Raw genomic sequence first — 27,140 nt, 5'->3', positions numbered from 1 at the left:
ACTCTGTATCCACTAAAGACCTTCCTATAATCACATTATAAGGTAAGTTAACTTTTCATTCTCCTTCTTTAAATCTGCAGGACCGCCTGTCCTATCGGCACCAGACCTACTGCCTCTCCTTTTGGTTACAGGACCGCCCCGTTCAGCCAGGGCCTACTGCCTTTTCGACTTCTATACACAGTATAGATCCTAACATTCTTTCAATTTGAGAGCACTGAGCCATCTCTACATGACTCCTAGAAGGACTCACTAACTAACCCCTACGGGCTCACTTTCTGTCCTCTGTAACACATTATTAACTCTTTCTTTACAATAACCAACTTACTATGGAGGACTCAGGGTTTACCTTCTATCCCCAGTTTCTTATCAACATTATCAACATTTTCTTGACTTCCATCATTACTTTCTTACTAGCAATCATGCAGAACTCTATGTCTACCCCTACGGGTCTACTGCATCTTTCTTCTAACTTTCACTTGTGCAGGACTTCATGTCTACCCCTACGGGTCTACTGCATCTTTCCAATAATCACTTTATCTCAGAACACATTATTAAACACTTCTTTCTTTCAACAATTTAGTTACATACAACTTGTACATATCAGCAGCATCATTAACTTTCTTTTTAGAGCAACATCATTCTCTAATTACCATCAGTGAACATCCCCTTTAAGAGGGGACCAAGTCTCTATGAGGTAGTGCAACTCCTCAAGCTGCAAGTCTGTTTGCAATAAGGACTCCAGTGATGTTTCAAAAAAAAAACAATATCTTCGCAAAGTGTCCTTTCTTCATATAGAACCAGTAGATAGCACCTTTAAGAAGGCGCAAACTATTTACAAGAAGTTTGTATCATGCATTGTTCATGATTCAGCAGTTTTTATAACATTGTGGAACAAAAAAGCAAAAATGAAAGTGAAAGCAAAAATAAAAAAGCAATGGGGATCCCGGGTAAACAAAGGGATCCCTTTAAGAGTTAACCCAGGACGGGTTTTAGCAGCAAAACAGCAAGGAAATAAACAGTTAACTATTTACAGTTTCAGGTTTCCGAGGCTTAGTTGAACGGCTTCCAGGGCTGCACCTGGCACTTAACCCCTCTTGGCCCGGGAAGGGTGAAGTCCAGGGTTGCACCTAGTGCTGGACACACGCCGTTAATCCGTCTCTCATGTACAGTTAAATCATGCGCAGCGATGGAGGTCTGCGCAGCTTGAGTATGGGCATTTGCTGCAGCAGAGGTAGCGGCTGCTGCAAGATCAGTCACTGGAACGGAGTCAGCAGCTGTGGCACTAGCAGTCGCTGGAGTGGTGTCAGTCGTCAGGGCAGGGTCATCCTTCATACCTGCTTCAGATGCGGTCCCTCCGGTGCCGGTCTGCTCTGCCTCCGCTGGGGTCTGGAACGCTGGTTGCGGGGCCTTGTGCTGCGGCGTTGTCATCTCTGCTTGCAGCATCTCGCTTTCCGGCAGGGCCCTGCTTTCTGGCTTCGGAGCGCTGGAACTTCTTTCTTGCTCCGGACCAGACGAGGCTGCCGACAGACGTCTGGCGAGGCTCCCGATGATGGTCTTCTTCCACCCGGCCTCAGTGCTCAGCTGCATCCGCCGGGGTTGGTGGATCAGCTCGTCCGCTCCGGTCTGCAGGAGGTCAGCGTCAACTGTGGAGGTCTGGCTGCGGTGCCTCTCCGGGTAGCTGGGGGAGTCCTCGGCTCCGACCCCACACTCCGGCTCCGGGCGGCTGGCCATGGTGTCCTCCATGTTGCTCGCTTCTTCTTCCTGGTCCTTTTCCCGCTCTCTCCTTCGTGGGCGGTTTCGTTTTCTCTGTCTCTGCCCACCATTGAGGATCAGGAGGCGGATCTCGGCTGCTGACGGACACGTCCTCAAGGGGCCGAGATATTTAGACTGGGCGGCCATTGTCTTTCGCGCTCTTCAGCTTGTTCACGCCCACTTCCACGCCCTTCTTCTCCTGCGCTCTCCTTAGCGCTGTAATGGCGGCGGTTTTGGCGCGAACTTTTGGCGGCAAGTGACAATCCACAGTCTTTGCAATAAAGTACAGCCCAAGCACAGTAAATCACAGTTCCAAGGCACACATGACCTGATTCTTCAGGCTTAAGTAGATCCTGTTCATGACGCCAAGTTGGAGCGCCCCCACACCGCCGCAGGGCCGAGGGGCACCCGGAGCCGGGCCTCTGAGAGTCTCTGTCCAGTTCTGGGGTTGTCACGGTGGCTAGACCCGGTCCGTGGCCCTGTCCATCAGTGGGGGACGTCCAGTACAATAAGTGGTGTTGTAACGGTGCAGTTGTGGGGTGCAGGTCGCGGTAAATAACGAGGACACCAGGTTGCAGTCTCTTTACCTCTTTACTGAAGATCTCTGAGTCCTCAGTCCAGAATACGGCTCACCAGGCTGCGCAAGTCCGGCCGGTCCAATGACACTTCCAGAGTTCTCTTCACAGGAGGAAATCTGTGCCTTCCCCCTAGCGCTATGTGTTGTAGTCCTTCCCTGCTGCGCTTACGGAAAGTACCCCACAACTGTTGTGTCTGTTTCTGAAGTTCCCTCACAACTCGACTAGATGATGTTCTGCTAATCCTCCGTCCCTCCCTGAGGTTCGGGTAGGAACGGCACCCATTTGACGGGTAGGCCTGGAGTTCTTCCGGGACCCTAGAGACGCCCCTCTCCCACAATTGCCTCCCAAGACTTCATAGGTGATTTGAGTTAGACAGCCCGCCTGAGACTGACTGTCCTGCCGCTGTTTGGAGTATTGCTTTAAGCTGAATGTTATTCTACTCCCTCGGCGTTCCGGCCACCGGTAGTGCGCCTCAGTAGGATGTTGCTTCGGTCTTACAGCACGACTCCTACTGGTATTTCTCCTTTACGTGATCCCGTTTCTCACTCAGCACAATCTATCTCTCTTCTAATCCTTTCTTGGGCACCGCCGCTACCCGGAGCAGGCACGGTCCCGTTACGTTCGTTCTCGTTGCCAAGCCTCTGTCAGGATCCCACCCCTGACAGAGACCCTACTGTATCTTCCCCTACAACACCCTCTGCCACAAGGTGTTGCCTGGTTCCAACCCAGTCAGCTTTCTCATCTAACTTCCTGCCTGACCCCCAGTTTACCCACTATGGTGGGGAGTGGCCTAATGAATAGCACCCTTAGCTCCCCCCGGAGGCCCGGCTGTGAAATGTATTGGTGTCTGTGATACCTGATCAGATGAACTCCTTCAGTGCCATCGGACGCACCATAGCTCCCCATAGTGGCGGAGCCACAGTACTGCAACGACCAGGACTCTGGGGCGCTGCACTATATACTGCGTGGCTGCTATATACTGCGTGGGCTGTGCTATATATTACGTGGCCAGTGTTATATACCACGTCGCCTGTGTTATATACTGCGTGGCCACTGTTATATACTGCGTGGCCTGTATTAACGCAGCGGGTATTCTACAATATGTATGTATGTTTATATATAGCAGCCACATAGTATATAGCACAGGCCACGTAGTATTTGTCTGCTATATACTACATGGCTCCTATATACTACGTGGCCTGTGCTATATACTATGTGGCTGCTATATACATACATACATACATATTCTAGAATACCCGATGCGTTAGAATTGGGCCACCATCTAGCGGCCACTGTCCGATTAGTCCCTCCCTTCTCCCCTGCTGTCAGTGCCCGGCGCCCGCTCCATACTCTCCTCCAGTCACCTCTCACACAGGGTTAATGCCGGCGGTAACGGACCGCGTTATGCCGCGGGTAACTCACTCCATTACCGCCGCTATTAACCCTGTGTGACCAAGTTTTTACTTTTGATGCTGCCTATGCAGCATCAATAGTAAAAACATCTAATGTTTAAAAATAATAAAAAAAATAAAAAATCATTATATACTCACCTTTCCCGCTGCTCGCGACGCTCCGGTGACCGCTCCATGCAAGCGGCAGGTTCCAGTGGCAAGGACGGTCTGCGAGAAGGACCTGCCATGACGTCACGGTCATGTGACCGCGACGTCATCACAGGTCCTGCGCGACTGCGCGAGAAGGAGGCGACAGGACTACAAGGGGCCCTGGAAGGTGAGTATATGTTTATTTTTTATTTTTTAACCTGTGACATACGTGGCTGGGCAATATACTACGTAGCTGAGCAATATACTACGTGACTGACCAATATACTACGTGGCTCTGTATTGTATACTACGTCGCTGTGCAATATACTACGTGGCTCTGTGCTGTATACTATGTAACTGGGCAATATACTACGTAACTGGGCAATATACTACGTGGCTGGGCAATATACTACGTTACTGGGCAATATACTACCTGGCTGGGCAATATACTACGTCACTGGGCAATATACTATGTCACTGGGCAATATACTACATGACTAGGCAATATACTACGTGGGCTGGGCAATATACTACGTGGCTCTATGCTGTATACTACGTGGCTGGGGAATATACTACGTGGCTGGGCAATATACTACGTCACTGGGCAATTTACTACGTGGCTGGGCAATATACTGTAATAAGGCAGCGCCCCCATAGTCAGACCCTGTAATAAGGCAGCCCCCATAGTCAGACCCTGTAATAAGGCAGCCCCCATAGTCAGACCCTGTAATAAGGCAGCACCCCTATAGGCAGACCCTGTAATAAGGCAGTCCCCATAGTCAGACCCTGTAATAAGGCAGCACCCCTATAGGCAGACCCTCTAATAAGGCAGCCCCCATAGACAGACCCTGTAATAAGGCAGCACCCCCATACTCAGACCCTACAATGAGGCAGCACCCCTATGGTCAGACCCTGTAATAAGACAGCACCCCATAAAAAGTAAATAAATAAATACTCACCTCTCTTCTTCCTGGTTCCTGCGCTGCTCCCGCTGATCTCCATAGCAAATAGATAATGGCTGCACTCAAGTTTATTGTGCTAAAGCAAGGAAATGTGCAATACATGAAATGTGAACAGCATAATGGCTTGTGAAATTTATGAAAAAACACATGAGATTTTTAGCACAAATTTTGGCCAAAAGTTGTGAGCCCATTCACCAAACGTCAAGGTAATCTCAGATCGAATGGGTAACTAACCTGTCTGCCTAGTGTGAACACTTACCTATGGCTAATAAAATGGTAAAGCCTGCATTTATAGAGGAGGTTAGAACCAACTGTGTTTGGATGTAATTAAAATCACAGCATGGTGAAGGGCGGGGCGTTCAAGTCAGAAAAAGCAATACATAGTAAATATAGAAAAACTGACTGAACAGCCATCTAGTCTGAACTGGTGCATAACCAAAAAGTCTTACATAGCAAATAGATAATGGCTGCACTCAAATTTATTGTGCTAAAGCAAGGAAATGTGCAATACATGAAATGTGAACAGCATAATGGCTTGTGAAATTTATGAAAAAACACATGAGATTTTTAGCACAAATTTTGGCCAAAAGTTGTGAGCCCATTCACCAAACGTCAAGGTAATCTCAGATCGAATGGGTAACTAACCTGTCTGCCTAGTGTGAACACTTACCTATGGCTAATAAAATGGTAAAGCCTGCATTTATAGAGGAGGTTAGAACCAACTGTGTTTGGATGTAATTAAAATCACAGCATGGTGAAGGGCGGGGCGTTCAAGTCAGAAAAAGCAATACATAGTAAATATAGAAAAACTGACTGAACAGCCATCTAGTCTGAACTGGTGCATAACCAAAAAGTCTTACATAGCAAATAGATAATGGCTGCACTCAAATTTATTGTGCTAAAGCAAGGAAATGTGCAATACATGAAATGTGAACAGCATAATGGCTTGTGAAATTTATGAAAAAACACATGAGATTTTTAGCACAAATTTTGGCCAAAAGTTGTGAGCCCATTCACCAAACGTCAAGGTAATCTCAGATCGAATGGGTAACTAACCTGTCTGCCTAGTGTGAACACTTACCTATGGCTAATAAAATGGTAAAGCCTGCATTTATAGAGGAGGTTAGAACCAACTGTGTTTGGATGTAATTAAAATCACAGCATGGTGAAGGGCGGGGCGTTCAAGTCAGAAAAAGCAATACATAGTAAATATAGAAAAACTGACTGAACAACCATCTAGTCTGAACCTCCTCTATAAATGCAGGCTTTACCATTTTATTAGCCATAGGTAAGTGTTCACACTAGGCAGACAGGTTAGTTACCCATTCGATCTGAGATTACCTTGACGTTTGGTGAATGGGCTCACAACTTTTGGCCAAAATTTGTGCTAAAAATCTCATGTGTTTTTTCATAAATTTCACAAGCCATTATGCTGTTCACATTTCATGTATTGCACATTTCCTTGCTTTAGCACAATAAATTTGAGTGCAGCCATTATCTATTTGCTATGTAAGACTTTTTGGTTATGCACCAGTTCAGACTAGATGGCTGTTCAGTCAGTTTTTCTATATTTACTATGTATTGCTTTTTCTGACTTGAACGCCCCGCCCTTCACCATGCTGTGATTTTAATTACATCCAAACACAGTTGGTTCTAACCTCCTCTATAAATGCAGGCTTTACCATTTTATTAGCCATAGGTAAGTGTTCACACTAGGCAGACAGGTTAGTTACCTGTTATGACCCCAATGGCGAGGGTCTCAGAGGAACGTGGAAGTCTGCAGAATACAAAAATCCAGCTCATAGGGCAGTGGTAACTGGGTTGACCATATATCTACTCCTAACGCCAACACTAGAAGTAGCCGGGGATCATTCCTACGTTGATTCTAGATGACACGCGCCAGCCGGAGAATCTAGCTACCCCTAGTAGAGGAAAACAAAGACCTTTCTTGCCTCCAGAGAAGGGGACCCCAAAGCTGGATAGAAGCCCCCCACAAATAATGACGGTGAGGTAAGAGGAAATGACAAACACAGAAATGAACCAGGTTTAGCACAGAGAGGCCCGCTTACTGATAGCAGAATAAAGAAAGGTAACTTATATGGTCAACAAAAACCCTATCAAAATCCACACTGGAAATTCAAGAACCCCCGACCCGTCTAACGGTCCGGGGGGAGAACACCAGCCCCCCTAGAGCTTCCAGCAAAGGTCAGGATATAGATTTGGAACAAGCTGGACAAAAATACAAAACCAAAACAAATAGCAAAAAGCAAAAGGCAGACTTAGCTGATATAACTGGAACCAGGATCAGTAGACAAGAGCACAGCAGACTAGCTCTGATAACTACGTTGCCAGGCATTGAACTGAAGGTCCAGGGAGCTTATATAGCAACACCCCTAACTAACGACCCAGGTGCGGATAAAAGGAATGACAGAAAAACCAGAGTCAAAAAACTAGTAACCACTAGAGGGAGCAAAAGGCAAATTCACAACAGTACCCCCCCCTTAGTGAGGGGTCACCGAACCCTCACCACGACCACCAGGGCGATCAGGATGAGCGGCATGAAAGGCACGAACTAAATCGGCCGCATGAACATCAGAGGCGACCACCCAGGAATTATCCTCCTGACCATAGCCCTTCCACTTGACCAGGTACTGAAGCCTCCGCCTGGAGAGGCGAGAATCCAAGATCTTCTCCACCACGTACTCCAACTCGCCCTCAACCAACACCGGAGCAGGAGGCTCAGCAGAAGGAACTACAGGCACAATGTACCGCCGCAACAAGGACCTATGAAATACATTGTGAATAGCAAACGACACAGGAAGATCCAGACGAAAAGATACAGGATTAAGGATTTCCAATATCTTGTAAGGCCCAATAAAACGAGGTTTAAATTTGGGAGAGGAGACCTTCATAGGAACAAAGCGGGAAGAAAGCCATACCAAATCCCCAACGCGTAGTCGGGGACCCACACCGCGGCGGCGGTTGGCAAAGCGCTGAGCCTTCTCCTGTGACAACTTCAAGTTGTCCACCACATGATTCCAGATCTGCTGCAACCTATCCACCACAGAATCCACCCCAGGACAGTCAGAAGGCTCCACATGACCCGAAGAAAAGCGAGGATGGAAACCAGAGTTGCAGAAAAAAGGCGAAACCAAGGTGGCGGAACTAGCCCGATTATTAAGGGCAAACTCAGCCAACGGCAAGAATGTAACCCAATCGTCCTGATCAGCAGAGACAAAACACCTCAAATAAGCCTCCAAAGTCTGATTGGTTCGCTCCGTCTGTCCATTAGTCTGAGGATGGAAAGCAGACGAAAACGACAAATCAATGCCCATCCTACTACAAAAGGATCGCCAGAACCTGGAAACGAACTGGGATCCTCTGTCTGACACAATATTCTCAGGGATGCCGTGCAAACGAACCACGTTCTGGAAAAACACAGGAACCAGATCGGAAGAGGAAGGCAGCTTAGGCAAAGGAACCAAATGGACCATCTTGGAGAAGCGATCACATATCACCCAGATAACGGACATGCCCTGAGATAGCGGAAGATCAGAAATGAAATCCATGGAGATATGTGTCCAAGGTCTCTTCGGGACAGGCAAGGGCAAGAGCAAACCGCTGGCACGAGAACAGCAAGGCTTAGCTCGAGCACAAGTCCCACAGGACTGCACAAATGACCGCACATCCCTTGACAAGGAAGGCCACCAAAAGGACCTGGCCACCAGATCTCTGGTGCCAAAAATTCCCGGGTGACCTGCCAACACCGAGGAATGAACCTCGGAAATGACTCTGCTGGTCCACTTATCCGGGACAAACAGTCTGTCAGGTGGACAAGACTCAGGCCTATCAGCCTGAAATCTCTGCAACACACGTCGCAGATCCGGAGAAATAGCTGACAAGATAACTCCATCTTTAAGAATACCAACAGGATCAGCGACTCCAGGAGCATCAGGCACAAAGCTCCTAGAAAGAGCATCGGCCTTCACATTCTTTGAACCTGGTAAATACGAGACAACAAAATCAAAGCGGGAGAAAAACAATGACCAGCGGGCCTGTCTAGGATTAAGGCGTTTAGCAGACTCGAGATACATCAGATTTTTGTGATCAGTCAAGACCACCACACGATGCTTAGCACCCTCGAGCCAATGACGCCACTCCTCAAATGCCCATTTCATGGCCAACAACTCCCGATTGCCCACATCATAATTTCGCTCGGCAGGCGAAAACTTCCTAGAGAAAAAGGCACAAGGTTTCATAACAGAGCAACCAGGGCCTCTCTGCGACAAAACGGCCCCGGCCCCAATCTCCGAAGCATCCACCTCAACCTGAAAGGGAAGTGAGACGTCAGGCTGGCACAAAACAGGCGCCGAAGTAAACCGGCGTTTCAACTCCTGGAAAGCCTCCACGGCAGCAGGAGCCCAGTTAGCTACATCGGAGCCCTTCTTGGTCATATCCGTCAAAGGTTTCACAATGCTAGAAAAATTAGCGATAAAACGACGGTAGAAGTTAGCGAAGCCCAAGAACTTCTGAAGACTCTTAACTGACGAGGGCTGAGTCCAATCAAGAATAGCTCGGACCTTGACTGGGTCCATCTCCACAGCAGAAGGGGAAAAAATGAACCCCAAAAAGGGAACCTTCTGTACACCAAAGAGACACTTTGAGCCCTTGACAAACAAAGAATTTTCACGCAAAATTTTAAAGACCAACCTGACCTGCTCCACATGCGAATCCCAATTATCAGAAAAAACCAAAATATCATCCAGATAAACAATCAAAAATTTATCCAGATACTTCCGGAAAATGTCATGCATAAAGGACTGAAAAACTGAAGGCGCATTGGAGAGCCCAAAAGGCATCACCAAGTACTCAAAATGACCTTCGGGCGTATTGAATGCGGTTTTCCATTCATCACCTTGCTTAATGCGCACAAGGTTGTACGCACCACGAAGGTCTATCTTGGTGAACCACTTGGCACCCTTAATCCGGGCAAACAAGTCAGACAACAGCGGTAAAGGATACTGAAATTTGACAGTGATCTTATTTAAAAGCCGATAATCAATACAAGGTCTCAAAGATCCGTCCTTTTTTGCCACAAAAAAGAATCCCGCACCAAGAGGGGAAGAAGACGGACGAATATGTCCTTTCTCCAAAGACTCCTTGATATATGAACGCATAGCGGTATGTTCAGGTACCGACAGATTAAACAGTCTTCCCTTAGGAAATTTACTGCCTGGGATCAAATCTATAGCACAGTCACAGTCCCTATGAGGAGGCAGTGCACTGGACTCAGACTCACTGAAGACATCCTGATAATCAGACAAATACTCCGGAACTTCCGAAGGCGTAGAAGAAGCAATAGACACAGGCAGGGAATCCCCATGAATACCACGACAGCCCCAACTTGAGACTGACATAGCCTTCCAGTCCAGGACTGGATTATGGGTCTGTAACCATGGCAGCCCTAAAACAACCAAATCATGCATTTTATGTAAAACCAGGAAACGTATCACCTCGCGGTGTTCAGGAGTCATGCACATGGTAACCTGTGTCCAATACTGTGGTTTATTTGCTGCCAATGGTGTAGCATCAATACCCCTAAGAGGAATAGGATTTTCTAATGGTTCAAGAGTAAAACCACAGCTCTTAGCAAATGAGAGATCCATGAGACTCAGGGCAGCACCTGAATCTACAAACGCCATGACAGGATAAGATGACAGTGAGCAAATCAAAGTTACAGACAGAATAAATTTAGGTTGCAAATTACCAACGGTGACAGGACTAACAACCTTAGCTATACGTTTAGAGCATGCTGAGATAACATGTGTAGAATCACCACAGTAGTAGCACAAGCCATTCCGGCGTCTATGAATTTTCCGCTCATTTCTAGTCAGGATTCTATCACATTGCATTAAATCAGGTGTCTGTTCAGACAACACCATGAGGGAATTTGCGGTTTTTCTATCACATTGCACCGAATTAGGTGTCTGTTCAGACAACACCATGAGGGAATTTGCGGTTTTGCGCTCCCGCAACCGCCGGTCAATTTGAATAGCCAGTGCCATAGTATAATTCAGACCTGTGGGAATGGGAAAACCCACCATAACATTCTTAATGGCTTCAGAAAGGCCATTTCTAAAATTAGCGGCCAGTGCACACTCGTTCCAATGTGTCAGCACGGACCATTTCCGAAATTTTTGGCAATACACTTCAGCCTCGTCTTGCCCCTGAGACATAGCCAGCAAGGCCTTTTCTGCCTGAATCTCAAGATTGGGTTCCTCATAAAGTAAACCGAGCGCCAGAAAAAACGCATCAAGATCAGCCAATGCCGGATCTCCTGGCGCCAGCGAAAAAGCCCAATCCTGAGGGTCGCCCCGTAAGAACGAAATAACAATTTTTACTTGCTGAGCAGAATCTCCAGATGAACAGGGTCTCAGGGACAAAAACAATTTACAATTATTCACGAAATTCCTAAACTTAAACCTGTCTCCGGAAAACAGTTCAGGAATCGGTATTTTAGGTTCTGACCTAGGATTTCTAATAACATAGTCTTGTATGCCCTGCACACGAGTAGCCAGCTGGTCCACACTTGTAATCAAGGTCTGGACATTCATGTCTGCAGCAAGCATAGCCACTCTGAGGTAAAGGGGAAGGAAAAAAAAAAAACTCAGAATCTTCTTTCTTATAATCCCTCTTCTGCAATGCATTAAACATTTAATACGGGCCTGGCAAACTGTTATGACCCCAATGGCGAGGGTCTCAGAGGAACGTGGAAGTCTGCAGAATACAAAAATCCAGCTCATAGGGCAGTGGTAACTGGGTTGACCATATATCTACTCCTAACGCCAACACTAGAAGTAGCCGGGGATCATTCCTACGTTGATTCTAGATGACACGCGCCAGCCGGAGAATCTAGCTACCCCTAGTAGAGGAAAACAAAGACCTTTCTTGCCTCCAGAGAAGGGGACCCCAAAGCTGGATAGAAGCCCCCCACAAATAATGACGGTGAGGTAAGAGGAAATGACAAACACAGAAATGAACCAGGTTTAGCACAGAGAGGCCCGCTTACTGATAGCAGAATAAAGAAAGGTAACTTATATGGTCAACAAAAACCCTATCAAAATCCACACTGGAAATTCAAGAACCCCCGACCCGTCTAACGGTCCGGGGGGAGAACACCAGCCCCCCTAGAGCTTCCAGCAAAGGTCAGGATATAGATTTGGAACAAGCTGGACAAAAATACAAAACCAAAACAAATAGCAAAAAGCAAAAGGCAGACTTAGCTGATATAACTGGAACCAGGATCAGTAGACAAGAGCACAGCAGACTAGCTCTGATAACTACGTTGCCAGGCATTGAACTGAAGGTCCAGGGAGCTTATATAGCAACACCCCTAACTAACGACCCAGGTGCGGATAAAAGGAATGACAGAAAAACCAGAGTCAAAAAACTAGTAACCACTAGAGGGAGCAAAAAGCAAATTCACAACAGTTACCCATTCGATCTGAGATTACCTTGACGTTTGGTGAATGGGCTCACAACTTTTGGCCAAAATTTGTGCTAAAAATCTCATGTGTTTTTTCATAAATTTCACAAGCCATTATGCTGTTCACATTTCATGTATTGCACATTTCCTTGCTTTAGCACAATAAACTTGAGTGCAGCCATTATCTATTTGCTATGTAAGACTTTTTGGTTATGCACCAGTTCAGACTAGCCCGCTGATCTCCAAACAGCGGGCGCCGGTCAGTGACGTCATCGCTCCCGCTGTCAGTGTCGGCGACGTCAGATGCCGACACTGACAGGGGGATGATGGGAGAAGGAGCGTAGCGCTCCTTCTCCCATCAATGCGATCAGCTGTATCGGCTAAATGCCAGTACAGCTGATCTTCCGATGACTGCTGGCACCGGGGCACCCCCCCCTGCCTGCTCAGGGGCCTATAGCGGCCGGGCGGCAGAGCAGGGAGACCGATTCTCCCTGCTCTGCCGCAGAAAGTAACTGGGTCGGCGCGCTGCGCACACCGATACAGTTACAGTAGCGTAGCTCCGGGTGGGCCCCCTCAGAGCACCGGATCCAGGGCGCCTGCACCCTCTGCCTCCCCGGTAGCTACGCTACTGATTGTCGGCCTAAAATATGTGGAAATAACACATTATAAGTATATTATTGGGGAGAGCTTTCAGAGTCCTCAATAGATGTGAAATCTTTCTCTTACATACTGAAACCCACCATTTGAATAATTGTTGCATGTTTGTGTTGTCTTTTGGACCACTGGTCTTTTCAAAGGAATTATTAAAGGTTATATTTTAATTTTTTCACCACTACCTTGCTATTCGTTAGACACACTCAAGATAGAGATATTGAGCATGCTTGTATAACCTGGGTATCTCCTGTATATAATTATATATGTACAGCTGGCATAACCTGGGTATCTCCTGTATATAATTATATATGTACAGCTGGCATAACCTGGGTAACACCTGTACGTAATTGTATGTATACAGCTGGTCTAACCTGGGTTTCTTCTGTATATAATTATATATGTACAGCTGGTATAACCTGGGCATCTCCTGTATTTAATCTATCTATATAATCGTCTAAGGGGTACTTCTGTCTGTCTGTCTGTTACGGAAACTCCGCGTCGCTAATTGGTCGCGGCCGGCAGGCAGGCTTAGTCCGGTCGCAAATTGGCCCCTCCCTACTCTCCTCAAGTCAGTGCCCCCTCCCTACTCCCCTCCAGTTAGCGCCAGTGTGTCGCCCCATCCCGGACCAACTTTTAACTATTGATGCTGCCTATGCAGCATCAATAGTAAAAAGATATAATGCTAAAAATAGTAAAAAAAAATTGTGCTATTCTCACCTTCCGACGTCCAACGATGCCCGCGATGATGCCGCCAGCTTCCGTTCCCAGTGATGCATTGCGAAATTACCCAGATGACTTAGCGAGACCGCTAAGTCATCTGGGTAATTTCGCAATGCATCACTGAGAACGGAAGCTGGCGACAGCATTGCGCGCATCGGGACAGCTTCGTTGGATGCCGGATGGTGAATATATAACTTTTTTTTTTTTTTTTAACAGGGATATGGTGCCCACACTGCTATATACTACGTGGGCTGTGTTATATACTGCGTCGGCTGTGTTATATACTGCGTGACCTGTGTTATATACTAGGTCGGCTGTGTTATATACTATGTGGGCTATGTTATATACCTCCTGGCTGCTAAATACTATGTAGGCATTATTATATACTGCATGGCCTGTGTTATATACTATTTGCGCTGTACTATATATTACATGGGCTGTGTTATATACTGCTTGGCTGCTAAATACTACGTGGGCAGTGTTATATACTGCATGGGCTGTGTTATATACTACATGGGCTGTATACTGCATGGGCTGTGTTATATACTACATGGGCTGTGTTATATACTACGAGGGATGTGCTATATATTACGTGGGCTGTGCTATATATTACGTGGGCTGTGTTATAGATTGCCTGGCTGCTATATACTACGTGGGCAGTGTTATATACTGAGTGGGTTGTGTTATATTCTGCGTGGGCTGTGCTATATATTACATGGGCTGTGTTATATACTGCATGAGCTGTGTTATATACTACATGGCTGCTATATACTACATGGCTGCTACATACTACGTGGCTGTGCTAGATACTACGTGGCTGTCTGTGTTACGTGAGCTGTGCTATATACTATGTGGCTGCTATATACTATGTGGCTGCTATATACTACATTGGCTGTGTTTAATACTATGTGGCTGTGCTATAAACTATGTGGCTGTGCTATATACTACTTGGCTGTCTGTGTTATATACTATGTGGCTGTTATATACTACGTGGCTGTGCTATATACTACGTGGCTGTGCTATATACTACTTGGCTGGCTGTGCTACATACAACGTGGCTGTGCTAAGCGCGACGTACATACATACAATTCTAGAATACCCGATGCGTTAGAATCGGGCCACCATCTAGTACATATATAATTATATACAAGAGATGCCCAAGTTATAGCAGCTGTACATATAGGCAGCATCAATAGTAAAAAGTTGGTCCGGGATGGGGCGACACACTGGCACTGACTGGAGGGGGGTAGGGAGGGGGCACTGACTTGAGGAGTGTAGGGAGGGGTCAACTTGCGGCCGGACTAAGCCTGTCGCTGATCAGCGATGCAGGATTTCAGTTACAGACAGACAGACAAACAGACGGAAGTATCCCTTAGACCAGGTCATGTTTTCAGGATTTCCTTAGTATGGCCCAGGTGATGGAATTGTTGCCTGTCTAGATGATGGAATTCTCACCTGAGCAATACTAAGGAAATCCTGAAAACATGACCTGTTGGTGGCTCTTGAGGACCGAATTTGGGGAACACTGCCTTAGATGATTATATAGATAGATAGCTGGTATAACCAGGGCATCTCCTGTGTATAATTATATATGTACAGCTGGTCTAACCTGGGCATCTCCTGTATTTAATTATATATGTATAGCTGGTATAACCTGGGCATCTCCTGTATATAATTATATATGCACAGCTGGCATAACCTGGGCATCTCCTGTATTTAATTATATATGTATAGCTGGTATAACCTGGGCATCCTCTGTATATAATTATATATGTACAGCCGGTATAACCGGGCATCTCCTATTTATAATTATAAATGTACAGCTGGTATAACCTGGGCATTTCCTGTATATAATTATATATGTACAGCTGGTATAACCTGGGCATCTCCTGTATATAATTATATATGTACAGCCGGTATAACCTGGGCATCGCCTGTATATAATTATATAGGCACAGCCGGTATAACCTGGGCATCTCTTGTATATAATTATATATGTACAGCCAGTATAACCTGGGCATTTCCTGTATATAATTATATATGTACAGCTGGTATAACCTGGGCATCTCCTGTATATAATTATATATGTACAGCTGGTATAACCTGGGCATCTCCTGTATATAATTATAAATGTACAGTAAGTTTTTATATAATTTTATATTTTTGTTCTAGAAAAATAAGTAATACAGAATGAAGACCCTTCTGTTTTTGTGTGTGGGAGCATGTTTTCTACATTTGGGGGTCCTGCAAAGCTTATATCTGACAATTAAAGCCCCCCGAGATTTGCAGCAGCAGTACTCCCATAATTACGTCTTCATCAGCCTTGAGTTTAATATTGCATCCCTGAATTCCATCGCCGAAGAGCTGGATCGTCCTGGCAGCTCCTTCCAATCTACAGATGGAGTCACCGTATTCCTAAATGATGATCGGAGCGCTGGCAATAAAAACATGAAGGTGACGGCTGTGGATTTCAATAATCCCACTGAAGCCAAAACCAAACTCAACAGTTACGTGACCGAGAAAACCAGCGGAAAGATCAAGAACTTCTTCAATGACTTCACAACTTCTACAGATGCAGTTATCGTCAGCTGTGCTGGTGAGTCTGGCCACGATCAGCCCTATCCAAGGTCAGGTACAGACCGCTGCAGCTAATGATGGCTCCACTTACAAGTCATTGACTAATCATTTCTGCTTTCTAGATGCATGGAAAGTTCCAGTAAGTGGAGGAAGCAAATACACAGTTCAGCTGACAGGAGAGTACAATGCAATGGTCAATACTGAGCTGGGATTCACTATGATCGAGATTCCAAAGAACCAGAATATAAAGGCACTGATAATAATTCCAGATAATGGAAGGGATGAAAAAGTGGGAAAATCCGTGACTGATAAGAACCTGACACAGTGGAGAAAGTCACTGACCAGACAGTAAGGAACCTGATACTACCAGTGCAACAAACTATGTACAGGAATACAACCACTATAATACTACCCCCTATGTACAAGAATATTACTACTATAATACTGTCCCCTATGTACAAGAAAATAACTACTATAATGCTGTTCCCTATGTACAAGAATATAACTACTATAATACTACCCCATGTACAGGAATATCGCTGCTACAGTACAGCTCCTATGTACAAGAATATAACTACTATAATACCGCCCAATGTACAAGAATATAATTACATAATACTGCTCCCCATGTACAAGAATATAACTAATATAATACTGCTCCTATGTACAAGAATGTAACTACTATAATACTACCCCTATGTACAAGAATGTAACTACTATAATACTGCCCCATATACAAGAATATAACTACTATAATACTGCTCCTATGTACAAGAATGTAACTACTATAATACTGCCCCATATACAATATAACTACTATACTACTGCTCCTATGTACAAGACTATAGCTACTATAATACTGCTCCTATGTACTCTAATATATCTAATATAATACTGCTCCTATGTACAAGAATATAATTACTATAATACTGCCCCATATACAAGAATATAACTACTATAATACTGCCCATATGTACAAGAATATAACTGCTATAATACTTCCCCTCTGTACAAGAATATAACTAGTATAATACTGCCCATATGTACAAGAATATAACTACTATAATACTTCCCCTATGTACAAGAAAATAACTACTATAATACTGCTCCCTCTGTACAAGAATATCACTACTATAATACTACCCCATGTACAAGAATATAGCTACTACAGTACTGCTCCTATGTACAAGAATATAACTACTATACCTGTTGTGAATTAGACTTTTTGGCTCCCTCTTGTGGTTACTAGTGATATGACTCTGGGATTTTCTTCCCTCAGTTTGCACCCAGCTGGGTCGTTAGTTCAGGGGTGTTGCTATATAAACCTCCTGGATCCTTAGTCCAGTGCCTGGCATCATTGTAATCAGACACATTCTGTTTGCTCCTATCTGCTGGTCCTGGTTCGTGCAAAATTAAGCTAAGTCCTGCTTCTTTGTTTTTTGGGTTATTTGCTTGCTCTCATTTTTGTCCAGCTTGTACTAAATGTGATTCCTGACCTTGCTGGAAGCTCTAGGGGGCTGGTGTTCTCCCCCCGGGCCGTTAGACGGTTCGGGGGTTCTTGAATTTCCAGTGTGGATATTTTTGATAGGGTTTTTGCTGACCATATAAGTTATCTTTCTATATTCTGCTATTAGCTAGTGGGCCTCTCTTTGCTAAATACCTAGCTCATTCTTATGTTTGTCTTTTCCTCTTACCTCACCGTTATTATTTGTTGGGGGCTTGTATCCAACTTTTGGGGTCTTTTCTCTGGAGGCAAGAAAGGTCTTTCTTTTCCCTTCTAGGGTTAGTTAGTTCTCCGGCTGGCGCGAGACGTCTAGAATCAACGTAGGCACGTTCCTTGGCTGCTGGTATTTGTGGTGCTAGGATTAGATATATGGTCAGCCCAGTTACCACTGCCCTATGAGCTGGTTTTCTGTGTTTGCAGACTTAGCAATTATTCCTGAGACCCTCTGCCATTGGGGTCATAACAGTATGCCAGGCCAACATTGAATGTTTAATGCATTGCAGAAGTGGGATAATAAGAAAGGAAATTCTGAGGTTTTTTTTTTTTTTTCTCTTTCCTCTCTTCCTCCCCTTTACCTTTGAGTGGCTTGTGCTTGCTGCAGACATGAATGTCCAGACCTTGATTACAAGTGTAAACCAGCTGGCAGCTCGTGTGCAGGGCATACAAGATTTTGTTACCAGTAGTCCTATGTCTGAACCTAAAATACCTATTCCGGAATTATTTTCTGGAGACCGATTTAGGTTTAGGAATTTCATGAATAATTGTAAATTGTTTCTTTCTCTGAGACCCCGTTCATCTGGAGATTCAGCTCAGCAAGTTAAAATTGTTATTTCTTTTTTACGGGGCGACCCTCAGGATTGGGCTTTCTCCCTAGCGCCAGGAGATCCGGCATTGGCAAATATTGATGCGTTTTTTCTGGCGCTCGGATTGCTTTACGAGGAACCCAATCTTGAAATTCAGGCAGAAAAAGCCTTGCTGGCTATTTCTCAGGGCCAGGATGAAGCTGAAGTGTATTGCCAAAAATTTCGGAAATGGTCCGTGCTTACTCAGTGGAATGAGTGTGCTCTGGCCGCAAATTTCAGAAATGGCCTTTCTGAAGCCATTAAGAATGTGATGGTGGGTTTCCCCATTCCTACAAATCTGAATGATTCTATGGCGCTGGCTATTCAAATTGACCGGCGTTTGCGGGAGCGCAAAACCGCTAATCCTCTGGTGGTGTTGTCTGAACAAACACCTGATTTAATGCAATGTGATAGAATTCAGACAAGAAATGAGCGGAAAAATCATAGACGTCAGAATGGGTTATGTTTTACTGTGGTGATTCTACACATGTTATATCAGCATGCTCTAGACGTCTAACAAGGGTTGTTAGTCCTGTCGCCATTGGTAATTTGCAACCTAAATTTATTTTGTCTGTGACTTTAATTTGCTCTTTGTCTTCTTACCCTGTTATGGCGTTTGTGGATTCAGGTGCTGCCCTGAGTCTTATGGATCTGTCATTTGCCAAGCGCTGTGGTTTTGTTCTTGAACCGTTGGTAAATCCTATTCCTCTTAGAGGTATTGATGCTACGCCATTGGCGGAAAATAAACCGCAGTTTTGGACGCAGGTAACCATGTGCATGACTCCTGAACATCGGGAGGTGATTCGTTTTCTTGTTCTGCATAAAATGCATGATTTGGTCGTTTTGGGTCTGCCATGGTTACAGACCCACAATCCAGTCTTGGATTGGAAGGCAATGTCTGTGTCAAGTTGGGGCTGTCAGGGAATTCATGCTGATTCCCCGCCGGTGTCTATTGCTTCCTCTACTCCTTCGGAAGTTCCTGAGTATTTGTCTGATTATCAGGATGTATTCAGTGAGTCCAGATCCAGTGCTCTGCCTCCTCATAGGGACTGTGACTGCGCCATAGATTTGATTCCAGGTAGTAAATTTCCCAAGGGAAGATTATTTAATCTGTCTGTACCTGAGCATGCCGCAATGCGTTCGTATATCAAGGAGTCTCTGGAGAAGGGGCATATCCGTCCTTCCTCTTTCCCTCTTGGTGCGGGATTCTTTTTTGTGGCCAAGAAGGACGGATCTTTGAGACCTTGTATTGACTATCGGCTTCTGAATAAAATCACTGTTAAATTTCAGTATCCTTTGCCTCTGTTGTCAGACTTGTTTGCCCGGATTAAAGGTGCCAAGTGGTTCACCAAGATAGATCTTCGTGGTGCGTACAACCTTGTGCGCATTAAGCAAGGAGATGAATGGAAGACTGCATTTAATACGCCCGAAGGTCATTTTGAGTACTTGGTGATGCCTTTTGGGCTCTCTAATGCTCCCTCAGTGTTTCAGTCCTTTATGCATGATATTTTCCGGAAGTTTCTGGATAAATTTATGATTGTTTATCTGGATGATATTCTGGTTTTCTCTGAAGATTGGGACTCACATGTGGAGCAGGTCAGGATGGTGTTTCAGGTTTTGCGTGAGAATGCTTTGTTTGTTAAAGGCTCAAAGTGTCTCTTTGGAGTACAGAAGGTTCCCTTTTTGGGGTTTATTTTTTCCCCTTCTGCTGTGGAGATGGACCCAGTCAAGGTCTGAGCTATTCATGAGTGGACTCAACCCACGTCAGTTAAGAGTCTTCAGAAGTTCTTGGGTTTTGCTAACTTCTACCGTCGTTTTATCGCTAATTTTTCTAGCGTTGTTAAACCTTTGACGGATATGACCAAGAAAGGTTCTGATGTTGCTAACTGGGCTCCTGCAGCCGTGGAGGCGTTCCAAGAGTTGAAGCGCCGGTTTACTTCGGCGCCTGTTTTGTGCCAGCCTGATGTCTCACTTCCCTTTCAGGTCGAAGTGGATGCTTCTGAGATTGGGGCAGGGGCCGTTTTGTCACAGAGAGGCCCTGGTTGCTCGGTAATGAGACCATGTGCTTTCTTCTCTAGGAAGTTTTCGCCTGCTGAGCGGAATTATGATGTTGGCAATCGGGAGTTACTGGCCATGAAGTGGGCATTTGAGGAGTGGCGTCATTGGCTCGAGGGTGCTAAGCATCGTGTGGTGGTCTTGACTGATCACAAGAATTTGATGTATCTCGAGTCTGCTAAACGCCTGAATCCTAGACAGGCCCGCTGGTCATTGTTTTTCTCCCGTTTTGACTTTGTGGTCTCGTATTTACCAGGTTCAAAGAATGTGAAGGCTGATGCTCTTTCAAGGAGCTTTGTGCCTGACTCTCCTGGAGTCGCAGAACCTGTTGGTATTCTTAAAGAGGGAGTTATCTTGTCGGCCATTTCTCCTGATTTGCGACGCGTGTTGCAGAGATTTCAGGCTGGTAGACCTGACTCTTGTCCACCTGACAGACTGTTTGTTCCTGATAAGTGGACCAGCAGAGTCATTTCCGAGGTTCATTCCACGGTGTTGGCAGGTCATCCGGGAATTTTTGGCACCAGAGATCTGGTGGCTAGGTCCTTTTGGTGGCCTTCCTTGTCACGGGATGTGCGGTCATTTGTGCAGTCCTGTGGGACTTGTGCTCGAGCTAAGCCTTGCTGTTCTCGTGCCAGCGGGTTGCTCTTGCCCTTGCCTGTCCCGAAGAGGCCTTGGACACACATTTCCATGGATTTCATTTCTGATCTCCCGGTGTCTCGGGGTATGTCTGTCATCTGGGTGGTATGTGATCGCTTCTCGAAAATGGTCCATTTGGTGCCTTTGCCTAAGCTGCCTTCCTCTTCCGATCTGGTTCCTGTGTTCCTTCAGAATGTGGTTCGTTTACACGGCATTCCTGAGAATATTGTGTCTGACAGAGGATCCCAGTTTGTTTCCAGGTTCTGGCGATCCTTTTGTGCTAGGATGGGCATTGATTTGTCGTTCTCGTCTGCCTTTCATCCTCAGACTAATGGACAAACGGAGCAAACTAATCAGACTGGAGGCTTATTTGAGGTGTTTTGTTTCGGCAGATCAGGATGATTGGGTGACCTTCTTGCCGTTGGCTGAGTTTGCCCTTAATAGTCGGGCTAGTTCCGCTACTTTGGTTTCGCCATTTTTCTGCAACTCTGGTTTCCATCCTCGTTTTTCCTCGGGACATGTGGAGCCTTCTGACTGTCCTGGGGTAGATTCTGTGGTGGATAGGTTGCAGCAGATCTGGAATCATGTGGTGGACAACTTAAAATTGTCACAGGAGAAGGCTCAGCGTTTTGCCAACCGCCGCCGCGGTGTGGGTCCCCGACTTCGTGTTGGGGATTTGGTGTGGCTGTCTTCTCGATTTGTTCCTATGAAGGTCTCCTCTCCTAAATTTAAGCCTCGCTTCATCGGTCCTTACAAGATATTGGAAATCCTTAATCCAGTGTCCTTTCGCTTGGATCTTCCGGTTTCGTTTGCCATTCACAACGTGTTCCATAGGTCTTTATTAAGACGCTACGTTGTGCCTGTGGTTCCTTCTGCTGAGCCTCCTGCTCCGGTGTTGGTTGAGGGCGAGTTGGAGTACGTGGTTGAGAAGATCTTGGATTCTCGTCTCTCCAGACGGAGGCTTCAGTATTTGGTCAAGTGGAAGGGCTATGGTCAGGAGGATAATTCCTGGGTGGTTGCCTCTGATGTGCATGCGGCCGATTTAGTTTGTGCCTTTCACGCTGCTCATCCTGATCGCCCTGGTGGTCTTGGTGAGGGTTCGGTGACCCCTCCTTAAGGGGGGGGTACTGTTGTGAATTAGACTTTTTGGCTCCCTCTTGTGGTTGCTAGTGATATGACTCTGGGATTTTCTTCCCTCAGTTTGCACCCAGCTGGGTCGTTAGTTCAGGGGTGTTGCTATATAAACCTCCTGGATCCTTAGTCCAGTGCCTGACATCGTTGTAATCAGACACATTCTGTTTGCTCCTATCTGCTGGTCCTGGTTCGTGCAAAATTAAGCTAAGTCCTGCTTCTTTGTTTTTTGGGTTATTTGCTTGCTCTCATTTTTGTCCAGCTTGTACTAAATGTGATTCCTGCCCCATAGGGTTTTTGCTGACCATATAAGTTATCTTTCTATATTCTGCTATTAGCTAGTGGGCCTCTCTTTGCTAAATACCTAGCTCATTCTTATGTTTGTCTTTTCCTCTTATCTCACCGTTATTATTTGTTGGGGGCTTGTATCCAACTTTTGGGGTCTTTTCTCTGGAGGCAAGAAAGGTCTTTCTTTTCCCTTCTAGGGTTAGTTAGTTCTCCGGCTGGCGCGAGACGTCTAGAATCAACGTAGGCACGTTCCCCGGCTGCTGGTATTTGTGGTGCTAGGATTAGATATATGGTCAGCCCAGTTACCACTGCCCTATGAGCTGGTTTTCTGTGTTTGCAGACTTAGCAATTATTCCTGAGACCCTCTGCCATTGGGGTCATAACAAATACCGCCCCATGTACAAGAATATAATTACATAATACTGCTCCCCATGTACAAGAATATAACTAATATAATACTGCTCCTATGTACAAGAATGTAACTACTATAATACTACCCCTATGTACAAGAATGTAACTACTATAATACTGCCCCATATACAAGAATATAACTACTATAATACTGCTCCTATGTACAAGAATGTAACTACTATAATACTGCCCCATATACAAGAATATAACTACTATAATACTGCTCCTATGTACAAGAATGTTACTACTATAATACTGGCCCATATACAAGAATATAACTACTATAATACTGCTCCTATGTACAAGAATGTAACTACTATAATACTGCCCCATATACAAGAATATAACTACTATAATACTGCTCCTATGTACAAGAATATAACTATTATAATACTTCCCCTATGTACAAGAAAATAACTACTATAATACTGCTCCCTATGTACAAGAATATAACTACTATAATACTACCCCATGTACAAGAATATAGCTACTACAGTACTGCCCCTATGTACAAGAATATAATTACATAATACTGCTCCCCATGTACAAGAATATAACTAATATAATACTGCTCCTATGTACAAGAATGTAATTACCATAATACTGCCCATATGTACAAGAATATAACTACTATAATACTGCTCCTATGTACAAGAATATAGCTACTATAATACTGCTCCTATGTACAAGAATATAACAACTATAATACTGCCCCTATGTACAAAAATATAACTACTATAATACTGCTCCTATGTACAACAATATAACTACTATAATACTGCTCCTATGTACAAGAATATAACAACTATAATACTGCCCCTATGTACAAGAATATAACTACTATAATACTGCTCCTATGTACAAGAATATAACAACTATAATACTGCCCCTATGTACAAGAATATAACTACTATAATACTGCTCCTATGTACAACAATATAACTACTATAATACTGGCCTCACTGTGTAAAATATAACTGCTATATCACCGCCTTTATTGTACTAACCTTTCTGATTCTTTTGGTTTATGTGGTGAATGTATCATTGTGTTTAATAAGCAGACTAGCAGTATCTGTCTCTGCTTTGTGCAGGAAGATTAATCTTGAGGTCCCCAGGGCCACTCTGTTCGGATGTGCTGCCATCATCAGTGAAGAAATTGTTATGGATGGAATGGTTTTCAAGACAACAAAGGTGACATTTCTGCATTGTTTTTTTGGGGTGTGGTCATTGCATTATCCTTCGACGCTTATGCTGGAGAAGTAGGATTGTCAATGTGACAGAACACACAGCTTTGTATGGCCGTACAGATTATGCTAGCGCTATATATGCATGAATTGGACAAAGTATGTGCTAAGCGTCTATTTTTTTTCCTAGTATGCATAACCAGTATTGCTATTCATATTTCATATATTTCACATTGACGTGCCTTAGCACTATAGAGTACAACTTTTTTTTATTTATTGTATATGGAGGTAGCTGCTCCTAGTTGGCACCTGTTCACATTAGCTTGGATGTGCCAGTCAGTGTTTTTGTCATTGTATATTAGCTTATTGTCTGAGCACTCTGTCCTTCAGCATGTGGAGGATTTTAATTGCAGCAAGGTCCTACCTACCCATAAAATCAGACTAGGAAGAGAGGTATTCACATCTACCCAGGAATTCAGACTTCAGTCTTAGGCCAGGATCACACATACGCGAGATATGGCCGAGTCTCGCAGGTAAAAACCCTGCTCTGGCGCCGGCACTCGGGAGCGGAGTGTGCAGCTCCATGTATTGCTGTGCGGCTGCACGCTCCGCTCCGGAGTGCCGGCGCCAGAGCAGGGTTTTCACCTGCGAGACTCGGCCGTATCTCGCGTATGTGTGATCCCGGCCTTAGAGAGGTATTTCCATTAGACACGTTAGGACCCATCAGTTTTGAGACCACCTTGTTGGTTGCTGGGGATGCATGAATTAGCCAAATTATGTGCTAAGCGGCTCATCTTTTTTTCCTAGTATGCAGAAGCAGTGTTGCTATTCATATTTCATATATTTCACATTGACATGCTTTAGCACTACAGAGTGCAGCTTTTTTGTTTAGTGCATTGTTAACAGTAGTCGGCACTGCAGTATATTTGGGGCTCCTGCATTAGTACGAGTGATTGCTGTGGATATTGGAGGGCAAAATGGGCAGTGGACAGTGTAAATCCACATCAAACAGCTCCTCATATCTCATCTTCCTGTACTTACATACAGTCACCACATTATTGGCTTAGAGAGGAACTCAGCTAGGGGACCATGATATTTGGCAACTTTTCCAGTCTGTTAGTGACGCTTATTCCGTGTTGTCTTCTCTTCCACAGACTGCAGCCAGAATATCAGCATCTTTCCCATAAATGAGGAAACTTACCAGAAAAGCTGATCTGCTTCCTTCAACCTCTCACACCCTTAAAGCTTGTTGCTTATTAGCGTTTCCAGAATTAGAAAACTTCCCCTTTAAGACAAAATATTTCGCTCTATAAGATAATAAAGATGCAGATGAAGGTGTTGGCGACTCCTGTCTTATATCTGACATTTACTGATATATGGGGAAGGAACTTGGCTTCTATCCACAATGGGCAATTATCATCATAAAATCTGCTCTTCCCGAACATTGCTTTGTTCTTCCTTCTTCCCTTTCTTCTTTCCTTTTCTATCTCCCACTTCCCCTCTAATAATCATGCCCTCGTTTTTTGTTCAATTTCTTCCTCAATTCTTTCTTTACCTTCTACCATCCCTTCTCCCTCCAACCTTCCAACCTTTCTCTTCCTACAACAGCTGCAGGCTTATGCCATGGGATTATGTTCAGCTGATGGAGATGTTTATTATTAGTTTGCCAATGGCGCACTGTGTGACTCTTTGTTTTCTTTGTATCAGTTTTCTTCCTGTAATTCTCCACATTGTGATGATTGAGATAATAATTGTATTTTGTCCCATGTTCATTCTCCCAAGATGTCTGAGCACTGAATGATTCTGCTGAAAGCTACAACCTTTCGTTGTCCTTTCCTTTCCCCTCCTTTCCTTTCTCCAATGTTCTTACTTCCTGTACTGCCTGTCAGAGGCCGCAGGCTCAAAAAGGGCCACCCCGGAAATGCTTGGCAGAGGAACCACGACTTTAAACCTTTACCCCTGTACAGGGATCTGGACTTAAAACGGAGTCCAGTGGATTGTTTCCATGGAAGAGCTGCTGGCTGGAGGAGCGAACCAGAGGCAAGAGAACAGTCGGGAAGCGGGGTCAGAATCAGAAGGAAGGTGTAGGGACAAAATTGTACAGAATGAGAATAGTCAATAAGTAAATAGAGGTAAAAAATCATGACTGTCCACTGGAAGAATAGCAAGGCAGGATCAGGTCTGGCAGTGGACAGCAGGATCTCAGGATATTAAATAGCCTGCATCCCCACCCTAACTATACAGTAGCTAACTCTATGTCTCCTACAATGGATTAGACTACAAGTTCCAGAGAACCAAAAACGAGAACTGTTGGCATGCGTCACCCAAAATGAAAGCGCGTCATCACCTGGTGCCAGAAGCAGAGACACCGATACAGATCTCACACTTCCTATCTTTCTCGCAGATTACTTTCTTGCTCTGTCTTTTTAGTTTCCTTCTTTCCTCCCTCCATCTCCGCGCCGCTCACTTCCTCATTGATTCTCCCAATATCTGACATTGTTTTTACCGAGGACTAGCAGAACTTGCCTACAATATAAATCCTTCTCCCGCTGACATCCAGTCCTTGGTCTCCAGCTCCCACCTCTAACTAACTAGAAATATACTAAAACCATGGAAGAGAAAGCGTTAGAGAATTATTCAGTTTTTATTTCACTTTTTTAATGTTTGTTTAAATGCATCAAAATGAACAAAATAAAAAGCAGCCGACGATGGAGGAGAAACTTTCTACAATGTGTTTGTGGTATTGCAAGGTTACAAAGTATCATTTACTGAGCAAATAAACTGTTCTGTTCCGTTCCTGGGAATTAGGGCTCAATGTC

The 27,140-nt window shown here is 44.8% G+C and overlaps 1 protein-coding gene across 3 annotated transcripts in view; it reads left to right on the top strand.

Annotated features, from left to right (window-relative positions):
* Positions 1 to 25,659, top strand: part of LOC143781701 (serpin A3-3-like) — a 69,306-nt gene extending 43,647 nt beyond the window's left edge. For all 3 annotated transcript variants that reach the window (XM_077268453.1, XM_077268446.1, XM_077268461.1), the window contains exons 2-5: positions 15,866 to 16,289; positions 16,393 to 16,618; positions 24,229 to 24,328; positions 25,476 to 25,659. In XM_077268453.1, the coding sequence (XP_077124568.1) occupies positions 15,884 to 16,289; positions 16,393 to 16,618; positions 24,229 to 24,328; positions 25,476 to 25,508 (765 nt within the window). In that variant the 5' untranslated portion in view covers positions 15,866 to 15,883 and the 3' untranslated portion in view covers positions 25,509 to 25,659. The remainder of the gene's footprint in view (positions 1 to 15,865; positions 16,290 to 16,392; positions 16,619 to 24,228; positions 24,329 to 25,475) is intronic.
* Positions 25,660 to 27,140: the final 1,481 nt, after the last annotated feature.

The sequence above is a fragment of the Ranitomeya variabilis genome, chromosome 1 (assembly GCF_051348905.1).
Source record: "Ranitomeya variabilis isolate aRanVar5 chromosome 1, aRanVar5.hap1, whole genome shotgun sequence".
NCBI lineage: Eukaryota > Metazoa > Chordata > Amphibia > Anura > Dendrobatidae > Ranitomeya > Ranitomeya variabilis.
This window is presented reverse-complemented; position numbering and strand designations above follow the sequence as displayed.